The sequence below is a fragment of the Calypte anna genome, chromosome 1 (assembly GCF_003957555.1).
Source record: "Calypte anna isolate BGI_N300 chromosome 1, bCalAnn1_v1.p, whole genome shotgun sequence".
Taxonomy (NCBI): domain Eukaryota; kingdom Metazoa; phylum Chordata; class Aves; order Apodiformes; family Trochilidae; genus Calypte; species Calypte anna.
Genome location: NC_044244.1, coordinates 122,095,103 through 122,115,960, shown reverse-complemented (window position 1 = coordinate 122,115,960; position 20,858 = coordinate 122,095,103). Strand labels below are relative to the sequence as shown.

At 39.0% G+C, this 20,858-nt stretch overlaps 1 protein-coding gene across 1 annotated transcript in view; it reads right to left on the bottom strand.

The window, feature by feature from the left end:
• Positions 1–20,858, bottom strand: part of SCML2 (Scm polycomb group protein like 2) — a 70,896-nt gene that overhangs the window by 40,941 nt on the left and 9,097 nt on the right. Inside the window, exons 2-4 of the mRNA XM_030458557.1 lie at positions 16,973–17,080; positions 4,878–4,948; positions 1,284–1,518 (exon numbers count right to left, since the gene is read on the bottom strand). Of these exons, the coding sequence (XP_030314417.1) occupies positions 1,284–1,518; positions 4,878–4,948; positions 16,973–16,994 (328 nt within the window). The 5' untranslated portion in view covers positions 16,995–17,080. The remainder of the gene's footprint in view (positions 1–1,283; positions 1,519–4,877; positions 4,949–16,972; positions 17,081–20,858) is intronic.

Here is a 20,858-nt window from a genome sequence, read left to right as displayed (position 1 = left end):
CAATATGTGTCAATCTGAAGAAATGAGAATTGTATTCAATGTAATTTTAATTTTTTTCTAAAGTTTTGGCCTGGTATTCTTTCTGCCTCCAAGCAGAATGGTGCAACACCGTCTCTCAGCTGCCTTTTCCCAGACCTTAATCGTTTCGCTCAGTCCCCGAGAAACCATTCAGACTGCCCCGAATTGATGCACTGGGCCGGCAGCCCAGCTCAGGGGTTTGCAGGTGGATTAACAGCGAGCGCCTTCTAGTGGGCTGCTCGGATTCACTGGAGAGCTAAAAAAGCAAATCAGCTTATCCCGGGACTGAGTTCTGATGAACTGTACTCAGCCCCTGTACTCAGCGCTGGTGAGGCCACACCTCGAGTACTGTGTCCAGTTCTGGGCCCCTCAGGTCAGGAAGGACATCGAGGTCCTGGAGCGGGTCCAAAGGAGGGCAACCAGGCTGGTGAAGGGACTCGAGCACAGACCCTATGAGGAGAGGCTGAGGGAGCTGGGGGTGTTCAGCATGGAGAAGAGGAGGCTCAGGGGAGACCTCATCGCTGTCTACAACTCCCTGAAAGGAGGGTGTAGCCAGGGGGGGGTTGGGCTCTTTTCCCAGGCAGCTCTCAGCAAGACAAGAGGGCATGGTCTTAAGTTGTGCCAGGGGAAGTTTAGGTTGGATATTAGAAAGAATTTCTTTATGGAGAGGGTGGTCAGGCATTGGAATGGGCTGCCCAGGGAAGTAGTGGATTCTCCATCCCTGGAGATATTTAAAAAGAGACTGGATGTGGCACTCAGTGCCATGGTCTGGTAACTGCAGTGGTAGTGGATCAAGGGTTGGACTTGATGATCTCTGAGGTCCCTTCCAACCCAGCCAATTCTATGATTCTATGATTCTATGAATACTTGCTTAAAGGAGCACGCACCAGTATCAAGCCAGAAAGCATTGCATTCATATTCTCATAAAACAGGGTATGTACGAGGGAACATTTATAGAATGGGCACATGAAAGCTACCTCATCATTAAGAAAGCTACCGTTTAATATTAAGGAACTATTTCAAAACAAAACAAAAAACAACCAAACAACAACCAAAAAAACCCAGACAGAACTCAAATTTATTCTTATGTTAAAAGCATTCAAAAAGACTTAGTGACTCGTGGGCTTTTCTTCTAAATTAGTTTGCTTACCTCTTTTCCAATTCAGTAACAGTGCAGGGAAACATTAGTGCCACTGAATTTTGCAAATCAAAAAGATAAAATTGACTTAATGACTACACATAGATTAGTTCAGAAACTTTCTTACCGAGTGGAGGCTGGAGCATGCCCCCTTTCTTTTCACAGGTCCCAATGGGCTGTATGTCTGAGGAATCCACAAGCCTCCAAAAATCATTCTTGTTGTCACTTCCATCCAGTCGCAACCTTAGCCTGGCTCCAGTAATCCCAATTACTGTGGCTATACAAACTGAGGTGACATTGCGAGGATCGTGGGCTTCCAGCTTCATACCAACTTTGAAATCATTCGTAGGTGGAATTCTAGACTACAATTAAAGGTAAAATAATACTTCTTATTTTGTTAGCACAGCTAGATTTTCCAGTAACTTCAAAATACAGGTTTAATTCATCCAAATATATAACTGGTAAATGTAAACTAGCCTTTGAACTTCGAGTGTTCAGCAGAGTTACAAAAGGAGGTTGGGTAACCTCCCAACTTCTGCCATTTCAGATACTTGAAGTTTCTAGTGCATAAACATGGCTGCTTTCTAAAAAGACAAGCACTGCAGAATGTTGTGTCACATAGGAATCATGATGAAAATATGAACATGAAGATGGAGGGGGAGAGATTAATACTTGCAATGCAGGGAAAACAAGCGCATCAGGAAAGATGACATCCAATTCTTAAAAAAGCCCAAACCACACAATTTACCAGCTTTCAATTTCAAGAAATAGTTACTTTCATTATAAAGATGTCTTGGAAATTCAAATAAAATTTGGACCTTACTGCACTAAACAGTTTCTGCATTAAAAAGAAAAAAAAAAAAAAAAAGAAAAGAAAAAAAAAAGAATGAAAGAAGACAAAAAAAAGGAGTTAGTGTTAACTGCATCCTACAGAAGGAAGACAGTCCTAAAGTCCCATAAAACTTCTGTGCTAAAAGAGGAATTGCAGCTTGTGCTTATTCATAGAGAACTAAATATAATAAATACACAATGAAATGTCAATTTAATTAGTAGACATCAGATTTTGTAAAAAAAAGACAGGCACAGGAAAAAGAAATGCAACACATGCAACTTAGTCTTTGAGCTGAGCTTTCTCTCAGAAGGCAAAGATGAACAAAAGAGAAGGAGAATATTTTTTACTCATGTACCAACACACTACTGGTACAGATAACTGGAACACAGTCTGATTACTTGCCTAGGCAGTAACATCATCTAATGATGTTCTAAACTTTGTATTAATACTAACTGGAATTGAATGCCTCACCTTGTTGTGTAGAAAGATTATTACAGAATCTCACTATGCCTTTTAAATGTCTTCTCATTTCCAGACTAAAATTATTCTGGAAGATTTTCTGCCAACACAATAATTTAATTTAATATATAATTTAATTCTTTTTTCATACTTGCAAATACTAACAAAATCTACATTGGATTCACAGAGGACAACTTGACCCTTCCTAACTACTCTTTCAGTAGTTGACTAAGCCAAACACTGAAATGAGAAAGGGATGTGGAATGCATCAAAATTTTAAGTTGTAATAAAAAACAACTTCAAGCAACAGATAAAATACATTCTAAATTAACAAAAATGCTTTAATTAATTTTCATTAGCTGACTGTGCCTGTGTCTAAATTTATAGTAGAGGCTTTAATTTATTGCTCTCCAGATCATTTTTAATTACTACAGAATCTAAACTTTTTAGAATTCTCACAGGTCACAAATTCTGGGTATCATTTTCAAATTAGGCTCCTCTCTGCTATTTTCTCCCTGGATGGCCACAGCAGTGTATTTCCTTGCACTACACTCAGTGACAATGACATGTACAATTCATGTGTGACCCAATAACAGTCAAACTAGTCCTACACAAAACTCAAGCAATACAGATTCTAAAATCTGCAAAGTGAGAGGAGTTAGCTCTTTACTAGTTAACACTGCTTACTTAAAGGTCAATTTTTAGAAAACTGAAAGTCCGCATATGTTTTTGTTTTTTTTTTAATTTGCTATGCATAGAAATAAAAGCTCATTTTTCTAACCCACACTCTACTTCAGCAATCCAGGTCACTCAGATTTATTAGTCTCAGTCAACGCATGTCACTTAAGCACCTTTATTTAAGGTGTTATTCCATTGTCCAGTTTAGACCTCTTGAGCACTAATGGGAAGGAAGAAAATGCAAGAAAGCCATGAGAAAAGGCCTCTGAAAAGCTTTCTGCAGCAGCTACATCTTTTGGGAGTGTACGTTCTTGTCAAGGTGTCTGTGAGTATGTCCTTAACTTCAGGATGACCAAAGGACTATCACCCTCTGTCTCTACCCAAGCAGAATTTGGGGTCTCTTCCTAAAGCTGCTCTCCACTATGAAAATCACCTACTATAGAATTGATTTCAGACGCTCCACCCAAACAGACATACAGACTGATATTCTTAGCCACCTCTCACTGAAAGCAGCACATAAAGTTTTCTTCATCACTTATTGTGATCTCTGAAGGGCAAGCTGAGATTTAAGATCTAATACAAGGAAATGCTACCATCTGAATTTTTCTCTCCCTGTTCTCCATTCCTGCAACTACTTCAGATTCACTGAGTGATGGTTCCTCTCCTCAGCCTATTCTGTTTGTTGCATTTTGTTTGGTTCCCACTGGAGGCCACTATCATTCACAGGGCTATCAGACTACCAACAAACCCCAGAAGATAAGTTTCTGAACATGTCCATTCCAGTAAACAAGACATGCATCGCCTGTCACACCTATTACAGTTCTATCAACCTGAACTATCTGATTCGTTCAGCATCTATCTTCCTAACATGGTGAAACCATAAAAAGCAAAACTCATCCTATGTAGCCTTAATACAGCTAAGGTACTCCTTATCTTTGGAAAATTCCATCCCTCAGCTCCCTCTAGACAGAGAAAGATGCTGCAGATGCCGACTCAGCCTCCAGAGGGCTGAGTAATTGAAGGTCATTAGCTCACATAAGACTTTAAACTACACCTGCAAATACATACCAAACCATCAGGAAGAGGGGCAATCATACTTGCAGTACACAAAGTAAAACATAAAATAGTCCATTAAGGATCCTTCGTTATAAATCCAGTTCCTATCTTGTACTCCCATATATTACCCTTAATTTGTTTTCTAACGTCAGTATCTGTTACTCCTCAGTAAAAGTCACTCTGCCTATACAGAGACAAAACTCAACATATTTGCAAGATCCAGAAATGAAGTATTAAATAAACTCTACTACATGCACACACATATATTCATCTTGTAGCTAGCCAGAACTGAAAGGACTCTTTTTCAGAAATGGGGCAGGAGAAAGGCTCCTTGGACAAAGAGACAAATTTTAATTTTCACTAAAACCATGGTACTCCAAAGATTACTTAGAGATTAAAATCTACAAAAAGGTGGAAAATATTTTTGAACTCTGATATGACTGTTTTCATTAACTAGTCTTTTTTTAAAGGAATATATAATCCAAAACTACAATTTTAGGGAAACTAAAGTTACGCTTGAGGCAGAATGTAAAATGTAAACATTTCAGCAGTTAGCATCTGCCAAAACTGGAAGTCATTGCGATTAAAAAAGTCAAGTAGGAAGTCTGCAAGCAGTCCAAATATAGAAGTTGCTCTAGGATCACCCTGTAACATGCATACATAGATACAACACTTGCAAAACAGTATCTGGCATACCTGTCTGAAACAATGTAGAGGGGCAGCTACTGATTCAGTCTCTTTCAGATAATCATCCCAATTAAACTGTTCTGGAAGACATAAGAGCAAAAAAGATGAAACAATCTTTAAAAGGGAACTTAAAGGAGGGGTAGGGAAAGAGAGGGATAGAAAAAAAAAAAAAAACAAAAAAAAAACCACCAAACAATCATCTTGTAGAATTATTTTTTTTTCCAAGAACAGAATTAATTTAAAATAGAAACTCTACCTCTGAAAAACAGACAATTCTCAAAGCAGCTTTAAGAGTACCATTAATTCATAGGGGCAATCACACATTAGCTAAAATCAATATAAACCTACCCCAAAATATATATATTGAAACAAACATTTATTGTGTGGTTGACACACAAAGATACAAGTCAGGATATCTAGATTCAATTTCTGCATAATGACCTCCCATGCACCCTTTCACAAATCACATTATCCTTTTTGTATCTTAGTTCACCTAACAGTAGGACTGGTATGTTAACCTTGTTGACTCCCTGAGATGATATGTCTTGGAAAACAAAGACACATAGATTCTGCTGAAACATATATTGAGAATACTAACCCCAGTCCACTAGAAAGCAAAAGGATTAACACAGTCTTCCAACTACATCTTTGTCTCTTTTAATTTGAAGTTTGATAAAGATTTTTCTTTTTAGGGTAAACACTACAGCAATCTTCAGCAACAGAATCATGATATTTTTTCCAGTGTTAACACTGGCATTGTTTTTGTGCACCAGTGAATGCGTTCTGTACTTGATTTAACCAGTGCTATCAGGTTTTGCATGAATGGAACAGCATGGAATACTAAGATTTAAGATACAAGCAAGCATTACTTAATACAAAGCATAAGAGAAAAACAGTGGCACACCTAATGTGCCATTATCTAGCATGAGCTCTTTTGCTTATTTCTCTTGTTTGGGCAGTTGGCATCATTCTGGTGCTCCTGAGGAGTACATCACCAAAGAACCCCAAAGTGATGCCACGATGCCACCCAGTGGCTCAGCAGTGGCCACTCACACGGCCTACAGCAGTCACAGGCAACAACTGAGAAACTGTATGGGTTTCATCAGTAACCCTTAAAAATATGCCACTGGGCACAGTTAAAAACATCTCAGCGATTTTCAGGAGTGAGGAGAAGCAAAGAAGGAATCAGTAAATGGCAGTGTTTTCTGGCACTCACACACAGCTGCTCTGAAGGATGCAGGGTGCCTCCAACCCAGAGTCTGCCTGCCTTGGAGCAGCATTTAGCTGAACACATACAGTGCCTCAAGCATAAGAGAACTATTGCCCTCCCACACACTCCCTCCCAGGCCTGCCAAAATTTTTTTTTTTTTTTTTTTTTTTTTTGGCATAACAGATTCAGGAGGGTATAAGTGATTTGTCCTCAGCTCTGCCAAGGGCATGTGGTTGTTAGCAACATAAGTTAGTGAAATCTCAGAAGCTGTTAAAAGTATGTGCTTTATGTAGGTTGGTGACAAAGACATACCCATACAACATCTTGGAAATGAAAATTTTATTCTCATATTTGTACAGTTACATGCATATTGCATTCCTCACAAAAGGCAGGGTACATTAACTTGAATGTATCTTAGATACTTGTGTGTCAGGAAAGCACACTCAGGAAATGATTCTTCAGAATCTCCGCAGAAAGCAGCCTCCAGATCCATTGCTCTTTCCATTGAAAGGCCAAGGAAGCTGCAAAAATTAAATATGATGAACTGCTAGGAAAATCTATAAAAAATATTTTTTATATAAAAAATCTTCTTAGAGTCTAATGGTGAAGTTACCATTTCAGGTTAACATCTGATTATTTTTTTTTAATGTCTTTCAATCAGAGTTCATGTCAGTAAACTCTGAAGTACCTAATTCAATAAAATAAAACTTAGCAAAAAAGCAAGTATCAGCTATGACCCAGTTGTCTCAAAACTAACATGACGTAAAAGCTGTTATTGTGATTCAGAGCCTTGCCACATTAAGAACCATATACATGTAGGTAAGACAGCAGCCTTCCCCAGAGAACCCCCAACTCATTTCCTGCAAAGAAATTATTTCCATATTTCAAAATTATCACCAGCATTTCCCCAGTTATCTCGATTGCTGAAAGAGGACTGTACATTTAGTGGGATGACTCCAAACCAGAGGGAAACAAACAGGTTTGTCTGTTTTTTCTCCAGGGAACATTTACTAGAAAGACACACAAGGGAAAACACACAGCCAGTGGAAGATAAAACCACCAGGAAAACAGTACAGCCTGCCTCTTTGTTTAAAAAACTGGCTATTGAAACCTCTTTCATCAAGCAGAAATGACTTCAAGTTTAAATCAGAACCTCCCCACCTGTGAAGGAATGATGTATTAAAGCCAAGCTCTCAGAGATGGTGCTAATTATTATTTCATTACTGGAATAACAAAAATGAAAGAAATAAGAGATGAACATATGTTTGCAGCACACAAGGTGCATGTCTAGGAAATCACATGGAGAAGAAGATCTACACAAAAGCCTTCACTGTGTTCTCAGTCTGCATAGGTAAAAAAGAAGTTGTTTCGTATGTCTTTCTTATTCTAAAGCCCTGAAAACATACACCTTCTGAGAAACAGAAATTCATTAGAAAAATTAGTTCAAACTAAATGATTTAACATTAATTTCTCTTCCCACTCAAACTTGGGGGCTGAATTGAACAGCTTAAGAAAAACCCATTATGCAACAAGCACAACTTTGCAACCCACCAAGAGAAAACTATAGAGAAAATGGAATTTTTATGATGAAGAACAAATTGGTATATACTGGAAACAGAGGGAAAAAGCCACCAGAAGGTAAGTAGGACCTTTTCTAAAACATTAAGCAGTTTGTGACCAACAGGGGAATAAGACTCTAAAGCAATGATCCAAGACAATCAGCATGGGCAAACAGTCTGCCTTATGTAAAAATGAAGGAAATAAGTTCATGCTGTAGTTGCCTGCAATAACACAGGTTTAAAGGCAATGACCCACCAGTATATGACCCTTGATGTTCCCTCCAATGGTATATCAATACCCTATCACTCCTTGACCAAGCTTGTCAATCACAACATAACTCAAGCTAAAAGGAACCCCAGGAGGTCTCCAGTTCAAGCTCCTGCTCTTCCAGGGTTTGATCACCCTCAACATGAAGTTTCTTTTTCTTCCATCAAGCAGGAATTTCTCATGCTCAAACAACTGTTTGTTGCTTCTCATCTGTCCACTTAGCCTCTGGCAAGAGCCCAGCCTTTTCTTCTCAACAGCTGCCTCTCAGTTATTGAAGATGATCTCCCACTGTCTTTCTCATCTTTTAGCTGCAGAAATCAGTTTTCTGGTTTCAGTGCCAGTTTTCTGCCTCCCTCTTGCACTCTAGCGCTTCCAATTTTTCAGCAAACTCCCAGCCAGCTTGTTCCAGTATAGGAGTGTCTTTCCTTGCACTGAGGAGCTCAAAACTGAACACAGTGTACTCAAATACCAAAAAGAAACAAATTCCTTCTCACTCTCAGCCCACTGCCTGCATATTTGTTGGTATGTCTCGGCATGCAGTTGACATCCTTCACCACAAGAGCACACTGCTGGCCCACGCTCAGCTTGCTGCCTGGCAGGACTCCCAGGGCTTTTCCAGCAGAACTGCTTTCCAGGCAGCCAGTTTCCCACTTCAGATGCTGCTGGCTCCCACCCTGCCCCGGTGTGGGACTGTCCATTTGCCTTTAAATCTGATGGGGTTCCTCTCAGCTCATTTCTCTAGAATGAGGATGAAGACAAGCCCTGCCTCCCAGCTACTCCTTCCAGTTAGGTGTTGCCCACAAACAAGCTGATGGTGTGTTCTGTCCAATCATCCCCACCAGTATGGCATAAAATAGCATCAGATCCATTCCTGACGTTTGATAAATGCAACTAGCCACCCACTGCCAGGTGTGTACTTTGAAGTGAATCAAAGTGAAACAAAAATCTTGTTACCTGGCAGTCCCATCAATTTTCCATCCATTATCCAAACTACATCTCACCAATCTGGCTGAAAGGACACCAGAGAAACCCTACTGAAAGCCTTGCTAAAGTTGAGATGAACAACATCCACTTCTCTTTCCTTGTTTACAGCATAACTTGGTTATCACAACAGCCAGTCAGTCATGCATGGTTCACACTTGGCAAATCCATCTCAGCTGTACCAAATGTCAGTCCTGTCTTTTCTTTGCTTAGAAATGGCTTCCAGGAGGATTTTCTCCATACTTCTCCTGAAGACTGAGGTCAGGCAGGTGAGCCTGCAATCCCCCAGGTGGTCCCTTCTTGTCCTTCTTGACAAAGGGCATACTGTTTGCCCTTTCCTAATCATCATGAAACTTCCCCAATATTACCAAGGCATGTCCAAAATGAGATAGAAGCCTCACAGTAACATCAGTCTACTACCTCAGCACCCTCAGAGGTGTCCCACCTGCTACCATGAATATGTGAATGCCGAGCTCATTAAAGTGTTGTCTTCTACTGTGCTTGATGCTTCACCTTCAGTTTCTGTCAAATTTTTAAAAATGTAAACTGAAAATTAAAACTATGATTTAAATGTCATTGTATATAGGTAGAGTTTAAGTTCTGGTTTATTTAGATTAGTTTAACAAAGTCTCACCCAAGCCTAAACTCTGTTTAGGCAGCCAAAGCGCCTTGTGTCTTCTCAGATCATTCCTAGGTTCCCTTAGCATGGATTTGAGACTTCTGAAATAGGGATGTATCTTTTCTAGCATTCATCCCACCACCCATCCTTGTAAAAGCTGAAGTTTCTTTTTAATTTTGGTTTACATGGTTACATTTTAACTATGGTTTAAATACTCTTGCAAACAGAGTAGTTGAAGTCATTTCATATCCTTTTTTCTACCTTGTACCTCCTTCCAGATGTGTGATCATTCCATTAGAATTTTTCTCCTTCTCCCATCTTTCCCTACACTTCAGTCTATTTTTTCCACCAGTTTGTCATACCACTTTATTTCCCCTGCTCTTCAATTCTCCCCATCCCACATTCCCCCGGATCTCTGGAGATTTCCTGGTGTTAAACAGAAGCACCCCTCTCTACATTGTCAGAGCTGAGCCCAGATTTCATGAATAAGTTCAGTGCTTAGACACTAGATCAAGGTGTGTAATTGTGTGTTTGATCAGGTATTCATGCTACAAATCTTATCATGGCAGTGTTTTCCTTTCAAAATACATTGAAAAGTACAGCATGAAAAAGAAAGCTTTGGACTACTTTATATAACATTATCAGAACAAATCTAGCCAGTGCTAGTGTAATCCCTAGTGGAAGAACCCAGCTGACAGAATAAAGCCTGCCTGCTTAGCACTGTTTCTCCACAAAGCTTTTTCAGCACCTTGCTCTCCACCACAGAAGGAGGCAGGGACGTTTTCCAGTGACTCGTGAAATATGTTATCATATCCACATATGAGAAGCACTTTGCTGGTGGAGAGGTGTCTTATGGGGCTCCATCTGTCATGTCAGACAACATATTTTAAAACACAGCCATGCTGAGTGCAGTTTTACTGGAGCTCCTCTTACAGTACAGAAGAGGATAAACAAGACATAAATAGATTTCCTCTCCTGTCTCAAAATAACAGGAAAAAGTAACAGAGATGACTGCTAATATTCCAAAAAATGGAAGAAGTCAGTCTTGCAAATGTAAAAGCGAAAAGCTGTATTATGACTGGTGGTAACAGGATATTATATCTTGTATGCAAAGTCATCAACTCAACTATGCACCTACCTTGTTACTACTTCAGCATATTCACCCAGTGACTAGACTACTTGTAAGGAACATTTATGCTGGTATGCAGGAAAAGCTCTGAAGCAGACCATCTATCAGGAGTCAGAGGGCATGGAAATGTAAGCAAAGCAAGAGTTAAAGTAGCTCAGTGCTATTTTATCAAGCATCAACAAAGGATTCCTGAAGAGATTTTCTACTTGAGTCAATAGTACTCATGACATTTCTTACTGTCCCAAACTCAAGCACCCAACATGAACATATGAAGCATGTATAAGAATGCTCCTGTCTTCCTGCACCTCACAAAGGCTGATTTGCCAGCAAACCCATGCGTATGCCTGGCTGTGGCACCCACTGAGGATAATTGAGGCTGTCTAATAGATAGCAGAGGTGTGATAAGAAGCTGGATCATTTCTGGCAAGTGTTTAGTTTCCTCACTTTATTATAAAGACACAAAAACATATTTTAAACCAGATTAAATTTAAAGTAAAAATAGAATCCCAGACAATTTAATCCTGTTAGTAATACTAAAAACTCAGGCTACTGAATTGAAAATCTCGTCTTTGGCACCATCAAACACATTAAATAATGAGAAGATGACTGGGGCAGAAAGGTATGAAACTGGGAAAGATAAAGATTAGAAGAACCAACAAATCAGTAAATGAATGAAAGAAAATTTTTTTTTTACACAGGGCCTTTGACTACAAGGAATACTTGTCTTAGGTAGTAAAACTATTAGGTAAAGCAGTTTCAACCATAATTTTCTACACCGAAACATACCTTCCCAACAGAGTTAGACAAAAGCAAGGCTGTATTATTAGCTACTCATCAAAAATAGCTAAAGAGATTGCAAAAAAAGCCTCGGGAGATGGCACAATCCAAATACACTCTTCTCTTTTAAGGTACCTTAGCTAATAACCTGACAGCTGCAATACCTACCACTTTTTAAAGACGGGTTGTTTGCCTCCTGATTCTTTCCATTTTTCTCTTTTTTAATATTCTTTGAATCTAAAAGACAAGATTCCATTACATATTAAATGTAATATTCACATCATAACGATGTCCAGCTTAACACAGAATGCTTTCACACAGTATAAAATGTTGTTCCAAAGACTGACTTTATTTTATTCATGTCAGTGCATAATCAAAAAGGTATTTGTACTATAAATTTAATCACTGCATGTTATTTCTTTCAAAATAGGAGTATGAAAAAGCAAAGATCTTGACTACTTTATATTATGTTATCAAAATAAATCTAGTAGCAGAAAATGTAGTATTAGCTCTACAAACAGCTAATAACAGCTTTACTTGATCTACATGCAATTTGAGATCCTTAAAATAACTGGATATATTTTAAAATCTTATCTAGACCACTATGGACAGAGAAACAACAACAAAAACGAACCAACCAAACAAAAACCACCCTAAAAACTTATTTCTGAGTTTAAGATTCTATGCTCTATATAAATTCTTGAATACTCAGATGCAAGCTGCTACCTCAGAACAGTGAATAACTTCAATTATTTAAAAAAAAAATCATTGGGAATAGCCTACTTTCTCTACCATTCTACTGCACTCATGAAGAAGTTTGTCATATTTCATTTTTGACAGATTTCAGCACATATCAGACACACAGAGGGGGACTGGGAAGCTAGAACAGAGAAGACAAAGGGAGGCAAAATTCCACCTCCTTTTAGTCTTCAGACTTGCTTTTGACACTAATGGACTGAAACAAAAGCACAAATCAAATATGGCACTGAGCCGACAAATGAAATGAAAGTGGGTTTTCAGATTTTAAAAAGTTATCAAGCTCTGCATGGTTGAATAACTTTCTTGTTTGCAAATGCCTCAGCAGAGGGAATGAGGCCATTCTCTGGGAAGGCACATGCCTCAGCTCACATCTTTGGCCACCCGGGTTAGCCTGAACTGCTACAGGTGATGGGATGGATCACTTGTACCAAAAGACTGTATTGGCAGCTGATTCTTGCATCCACTTGCAGTAAAATTCCTTAGCTATTGATTGGCTTACATTGGAAATTTTAACACTCCTAACCTAGAATTAGACATTTGGTGATCAAAAACACTTGAGACACAATGAGTTGATCTGCATCGAAGATGCAGTGTTTCTTTTATAGGTGTTTCTTTTTTATGTTTCTCTTTTATGTTCTCTTTTTATGTTCTCTATGTTTTCAGTCTATGTTTTCTACAAGCAAGGCTTTTCTTGAAACACAGCACCCATGAGCAATGAGTGATGTTCATCACTTTTGCCCCACTTCTTTCATTATTTATTGAGGATTCACCATGTACAGCAAGAGCTGAATCATAACCATCTTCTGTCAGCAGTCTTCATATCCTCCACTGGTCAGTGAGGAGGGGCTAAGGCATCCACCTGGCTCCTCATGGGTAGGATGTGGTGCTTCTTGGCCAGGGCATAGCACAGCCCAGCAACCCCTCAAGTGCAGCCAAGCAAGGCTTCACCAGCCAGGGCCACTCTACCCCAGCCAGGAGCAGCTGGAAAGCTCCCAGTGAGCAGCCCCAGACATCCTCTTGGGATTAGGATGAGGCTGGGCCAGGACACAGGCCCATGGCTGGGTAGAGCAGGGCTGTGGGGAGATGGAGACTGGGCAGGGCTCCTCCTGGCTGGTGGCCCAGGAGGCCTGACTTGGGGTTCTGGGATCTGGGAGTCCCCAAGTGATGTTGGGCATGACCAGTGAAGCTTATCAGTGCACCGAGGGCTGAGAAATCTTCCGAGGATAATACAGAGTCCACAGTCCCAGAAAACACACCTACAGCTACATACCTGCTGCAAAAGTATCACCTGTTTATCCTGAAGCAGGTATGAGGAATAACCAAGATCCTTTGAAAGGAAAAAAAAAAAGCTATTTTTACTCCTTTACCTTGTCTTCTTTCTTGACTTACACACTCATTCTTCTGGAAAAAAGAATGCTTTGAAACATTTTGTACATCACCAAAAGCATTTGACAGGTTCCCAAAGAAAAATCCTTACAGAGGTCAGCTTCAAAGAAATGCTTCTGGGTGATGCCCACAGAGCTCTGACCCCAGTACTTCAGGAGTAGGACTTAAACCCACACAGATGGACACCCTATCTTAGGCAGCAGATACCAGTGGGAATCCAAGAAGGGACATCAGTAAAACTAGTCCAGTAACAGAGACAAGACAAGGACAGTATTTACCTTCTCCCACATACAGATGAAAGTGTATTTCATCTAGCCTCTCTGAAACAGAACTGATTCCAGCTAGCTTTCTACTGGGAATGGTAATGCCTAGCACAGCTTCTTGTCATGTTCTACAAGCTCAGCTAGCCAGGCTTCCCAGTAACAGTCATGGGACTGCCTCAGACATCAGGCTGGCAGCTTACAGAGTAGATGACTTCCCAATCTACTTATTTCTGAAGAGGATATCCAACAAAGTCCCACATGAGAAACTTATTAAAGAAGTAATAACTGCTTCCTGTGAACACCCAAAGCTTGAAAGGACAGTCATGAAAGTCTATCTACCCCACAGTGGCAGATTTCAAACAAGATGACAGCCTTTAATGATAAGAGACAGGTGAAAGAATGTGAAAAACTGAAGCCTGGACACCAGATGAGTTCTGGCTGCCAACCACCACCCAAATTCTTTATTTCCTGTATCCGTCAGGCTTAGTGCCTATCCCACAAATACCACAGCAGATACAAATGATCTCACACATTTTTCTTATCAGACATTGAAAAACTATGAAAACAAGAAGAGATGAAGACATTAGTGAGAGGAAATGGATTCCTCAATAGCAATTTAAGTATTTCATTTGCATCTTCATTCATAATAAACCCAAAGCACTGTCACTATCGCTTGTTTTTTGATGGCAAGAAATCTTTTCTTTAAAATGCCCAAGTAAAACTCACCCAGCACATGCAGAAGCATAAAAAAAAAAAAAAGTCTGAATAAAACAAAGATTGTTCTCAAAGGCTCCCTTTGCTTTTACGCATTCCAGCCCTCCATGTCAGGAAGACCATTACAAAGCTGGAGTGTTTTGTCTAAGCAGATGAAAAGCTAGTAGCAGTAAGAATTATTACCCTGTTTTCACATGAGTTGAATTGATTATCTATCTTCCTCTTTTCATAAACTCCATTTTTAAAGAGACAAGTTTGAGTTTAGTTTCAATTGTAAAACACAATGGTTTAGATCCTTTGACAAAACATGGACAAAAATTAAATGCTGCTACTGTGGAACTAATCACATGCTACTCAGCTTTTTTTTAAAAAAAAAAAGCAAAGAATGGGATATCATTTTCAGATAAATCGTTTAAAATTTATCAAGACATGTAAGTATATAGAGAGCCTATATAGTCACCATGTAAATATGTATACACATTTAGCCTGCAATACATATAGGCTAAATACTTACAAAACCACATGAAGGATTGTTTTCTTCTTGTAGCAAGATCAGAAGACAGCATATACTGAGATTACAAAAGCAGCATATTCTGCTGCACAGTAACAGTTTTTCTACATCACACTTCATAAACTAAAACAGTAGACACAAAACAAGATTAGAGTAGATTTAACATAGTGCTTTCCACGTGTTTATATTACTCCCACCATATCTGTAATCACAGAATATTTCTGCTGATAAGATTACTCAACAGAATAGAGACAAGAGCAACCACATCTATCATGCAAGAAATTAGATACCAGGAAGAAACCAGACAAAACTACCTCGATTGGCTTATGAATGGGACCAAAAAAAATTACAATCAGAAAACACACACTTTTAGAATATAAAGTCTGATAAAGATAATCCTGGTGAACAACATACAATCTCTCTCATAAAATCCCAAGATGAACTCCAGCTTCTTGTCCAAAATGCTTTGAAAATTCACAAAGCCTCTTTCTGGGAATAGTTAAACATTCAACAAACAAGATGACTGCTTTGTCTGCATGCTGAGCAAGCTCCACCTCTGTCAACAGTATTAGTTTTTACCACAGGATGGTGTGGAGACACAAGGTATCATCTTCTAAGACTTGATATTTGCTTGCTGATGGGGGAAAAACAATTCACAGCCATGCTTTTGAGATTTCTGCAGCTATTTCTTAGCCACTTTGAAGTCTTCAAACTCTGTTGGGTGTTCAAAACATGATAGGAAACCACTTTTCTGAAAGAAACTCATTGTCTCTTCCCAATATATATAAAGTATCTTTGGGTCACAACAAGATATACTTTTCTCATGTCACTTATTTATCTTGAGATGAAGTTCATCAGCATAAACCCAAGACTTACCCATTGCTCAAGAAGGGGCCTTCCTCAGTCCCTACCACACAGGGCTTGAAGCACCTTCCAGCTACTTTCACCAAGCCTCAGTGCACACAGCTGAGCACAGCAAGACAGAGTGAATATGAAATATCTCCTTTCCCTTCTTTTTGTGCTTCCCTAGCAGGGTTATTATCTTCATCTGCCCAGAGCAGCATGTCTCTTTATTGTATTTAAACAACAGCCATGCAGAAAGCCTACAAGAGAAGGGGAAAAGGACTTCCTTCCATAAACTCTTGGTGCACCAATTAAATGGATGACTCCTGCCATTACAGAAAATCCATTATAGCAAAAGACAATGATTTACCAAGGGAGCACACAAGCCCATAAAGCAGCTAGGGCTGAAGGTGGAAAGCTCAAGGAAAATACAGAAGTATTAGCAGCCTTTTATGGGGGAGAACTACTCATTTGAAAAGCAGCACCAACCTGGTTTCAGACAGTGGGTCTTTCTCTCTTCACATTCTCCTTGTTTCAACAACCCAAAAACTCTTGCTGCTTCTGAAGTCTCACTCTAATTTTAGCACTTGCAATTAACTTCTGCAGATGTGACACAGCAGAAATCACACCTTCATAATACACTGCATTTGTGGATTGATTTCTTTAAAAATGCTTGGTTTATCTTCAAGAGGCAGCTGCTAATGTCATACACTGTGATAAAACCTGATTCCCTGCACTACTCAGGTATGGACCCATTAAATTATATGCAGCTACAGAATAAAAAAATACATTTTATTTAATATCACATCTAGACACATTCTTCAATTTTAGAGTAGTATAATGGCCTCAGGGCTGTCAAAATTACTTTGGTTGAACTTTCAGAACTCCAGAATGAGTCAAATTTAGTATACTTTCTCTAAAACAACAAGAAGTTTGAACTTACCTGTATTCAGTATGCATCAAGAACTATCTTCTTTAATCTAACAGTATGGTAATTGTCAAGTATTATTCTATCACAACCAAAAAGAGAATTTAGCAGCTTCCCTATTTTCTTTACTCTTTTAAAAAAAGCTACCAGGCCTTACCTTTAGCTGCTGTTCTCCCCATGGTAACACTTCTGTGATCTTCTGTCTCACAATAAAAAGGCTGAAGTTGAAAGACCAGTTAATTCTTCCTTTCAGCTCAACAGTTTCCTGTGGAGTAGTAACACAACAAGTTAGGGGGGAGGCTGTTATTGGAGTTTGGGTTTTCTTTTTTTGGAAGGAAGGATTTTTTTTGTATTGGTGTATAATTATCTTGCTGCTTTTAAGTTACAAGCATTTAACAAACTATGCATAGAATAACAGTGTGTAAACATCAGATCTATTAAAGTAGCAAGCATACAGAATCCAAACTTTTAATCCATTTTTTTAGACAGTTCATTGTATAATGATTTACATTTTCTGTGGATTTCTGATACAAAGAAAGATACAAAATGTGTTTTATTTCTTTTTTTCCCTAACAATTGTTACTGAGAAATGAAAGAAAGGCTTCTATATGAAACCTGCTCCTTGTGCCTGACTTCCAGAGTTAAACAATCATCCATTTAAAACACCTCTGGGTAAAACACATTATCTTGCTCAACTACAGTGGAAGGGGGAACAAAACACTGATGTTAGAGATCTAGACAAAGGCCCAAGTGCTCACTGATACCCCTGTCCTGCTCTCTTTGCAACAGAGCACAGGGAACCTCTTTGGGGAACACTGCAGATAAAAGCAGAGAGCCATATTCTTATAGGATTTAGAAACTAGAAGGGCTAAATTACTTAAACTATTCTAAAACAGCATAAACAAATTATTTTTGTGTGTGTTACTGTGATTTTCTACTCCAGGATCTAGTTCTTTTGAACTTTGACTGTGTCACTTCAAGTCAAACTCATTTGAATTTTTTAGCCTCAAAGAAACAAAGCCAGCAAGTTGATGATCCTTTTCCATTAACTGTTCAAGTGATAAGAAGTAAAAATCAATTCAAATTTCTGAATTTTCTTCTTTGATCATTTCCTTTCTAGGAACTCCCATGAGACCAACGGAATTTCTTTAATCTTATAGCCTCATACTAAAAAATCAAAATAAATTACACATACATATTGCCTATACAGCTGAGTGTTTTCCTGAATCTGTGACATTTCAGTGAAATTTCAAGGAACCTGCACACTATGGTGATGGATGGCACAATGAAAACTTTATATTGTGCAATTCCCATGGCTAAAACTAATTAAATACGGGTTTAAAAATGTCAGTGACTGAAGAAATCACTTAGTGTGTGTGTGTGCTCTCTGTGTGAACAAGCCAGTTTTTAAAAAAATAAAAATCTTAGGATTGCAACTTAAAAGCAGTTATTAATAAAACTCAAAACTAACTTGAAAGAAGCAGGGTTTGCTACACAATAGCATTCATAGCATAAGTGATCATCAGGATTAAGAACAGAAATCCTTTTAAGCCATCAAATAAATTCGTAATACTTGATGCTTTTTGTAGACTCCCCCAAAAATTCAAAGCTTTTCCACTGCAAGTAATAAATCATGAAAGGTGATGCAGAGTCAAAGTAACTGCTTTTACAGATTACTTTAAAACAGTGCATGGTTTTTATCTTTTTGTTCCAAGTACCAGATTGCACTTGGTGCAGTAATAAAGATTCCAACCCCGCAGTGATAGTCATCAAGTTTAGCACAACCGGAGCATCTGTCAGAACATAAAAAGGATTCCAGCTTTTCATTAGCTTGTGTTGTACCAGATAGGCTATTTTACAGCATGCCCACCAGCCTGTTAAAAAATATAAAGCAACTAAAAGTTCTGAAAGCACTGCCTGAAACAGAGCAATCACAACGGCAGGAATACAATCTATTGTGATTTCTAAGAGGAGCTATTTAAAACTCAGTTAGTCCAACAGTATTCAATGTAGGAGCCACTATGAAATTAGCTTGCAGATAGTGGTGCTTTTCACAGAAAACGCACGAGAATGGTATTTCTGAGGCACTATCAACCACTCCACTACATTCTGCTGCACAACAGCAAAGTGAGCATCAGTTACCTCCTGAACAGACTGTGGTCAGTCTGAAAGCAAGAGAAACTTCTTTTGCATTGCCTCTCATAATTAAGGAGCAAACCATAAGGCAGTTATGGCCTTTGCTAACTAAGACACTGTACTCTTATGTGTCCTTCACTGACAGCCTGACTCAACCCACAGCACACCCAACACAGAAGAAAACCGTAAGTCAATACAGGACAGAAAACTCCAGATACATTTTGGCAAAATTATGTAGAAAGGACCAGAACTCAAGGCATTCTTCTGTGTGCACCTCAGCAATCAATACAAGTTAGCAAAACAAAAAGCTGAAGTTAAGAAATTAATCTAGTGGCTTCTGGAAATGAAAGGGGGAAATAAAACAAAACAAGGACAGGAATATAGACGCAAACAGAGAAATGCAATGGCAAGGCAGAAGCAGAATGGCTTTAGGATGCACAAAGCAGAAGAATGAAAACCAAAGTTACAAAACCCAAGCTAAGCACAATGATTTCCAGTCATGGACAGAAAATGCTCAAAACTGACTGATTTAGGAATGGAAACAGAACCTATACTGTACACCAAGAAGACACTATTTGCTAATTTAAAGAGCCACGGAGGATCTCTACACTCATGAACTGTGTTATTCACATCACTTGCAGATCAACTAATTCTGTAAGCTGAACTTTATTCTTTCACTGATTAAATTCCTTTACATTAGTTACTTTTTAAAAAATCAGATGGAAAGCATCCATCTGCCTCTAATTCTTCACTGAAGTTTTTATTGTTAATCCCCAAATCACTTCTACTCGCCAACTCCCACTGAGTGAGCCTTTTGTCAGAAAGCAGTATATTAGTAGACAAGCCTAAGCCTTCATCCTCCCCTAACTGCTCCTACATGATACTAGAAGTCAGAAAACAGGATGGAAAACATTTTTCCTGTCTTAATTCGCTCTTCTCATTTTCAGAGAATTACTCAAAGGGCATGTGTTACTGTATTTCAAAGAAATGAGTACTCCACAAAAAATGTCAAAACCATTCTGTTTTGCCTGCTACACATCTCCATTGTCCTTCTCACTGTAAGCCAGGCACTCAAGTAAGCTGAACGTCGTGAAAAAATCATGCATATTTTGGGCTTCTCAGTGCAAGTCTATCTTGGATCATGCACGCTTGTAAGAATTTACAAGACAGAACTATGGAGATCAATATAACATTTAAAAGAAGCCTAAGTAGCCAGTGACTACAGGCCCAGTACCTCCACTGCATCTCAGGCTCAGAGGTAAGACAGATACAACAGTTTCATAAGTAGTCAGCTTTTTGATGCTAACGCTAGTATAAATGCAGCAACTCAGACCTTGTTGTCATCCTCATAGGAGGAAGGGACAGTCACCATTGGGCAGCCTCTGCTAGATGAGGACTGAGGCTATACAGACACATAGTGCAGAGGAGGAAGCTGAAAAAACATCCACTATGAAGCACTGATTAAATTCTCCCCGTTTTTAGCTTGAAATGCAGATAGACATTTTTCAGGCTCAATCTGAACACAGAGCTATACTTGCCCCTCTTTGTCTTCAATATTTTTTTCTACAAATCCTGCCAGATCAAATTTCCACAGACGAAGGGAGAAAACAATTACATATAGTTTAACCACAAAAACCAGTAACAGGCAGAGAATAGGTGCAATGTAAACAAAGAAATATCCCCTCCAACTCTTACATCTGTCCAAGTCCTACATTTGCTCTCACCACCAGCACTCCCATGCTGCTAGCTTTTACTATGAAAGAGTTACCAGTTACAACTGCTGGGCCAAGCATCACCACCCTTCCATCACATCCAAGGAGCATTACCACTCCTTGCCTCCTCCTTACCATTTGTTACTGCCAAGATCCCTTCAAAAAAAGGACCTGTACAGCCTCCCCCCCTCCATG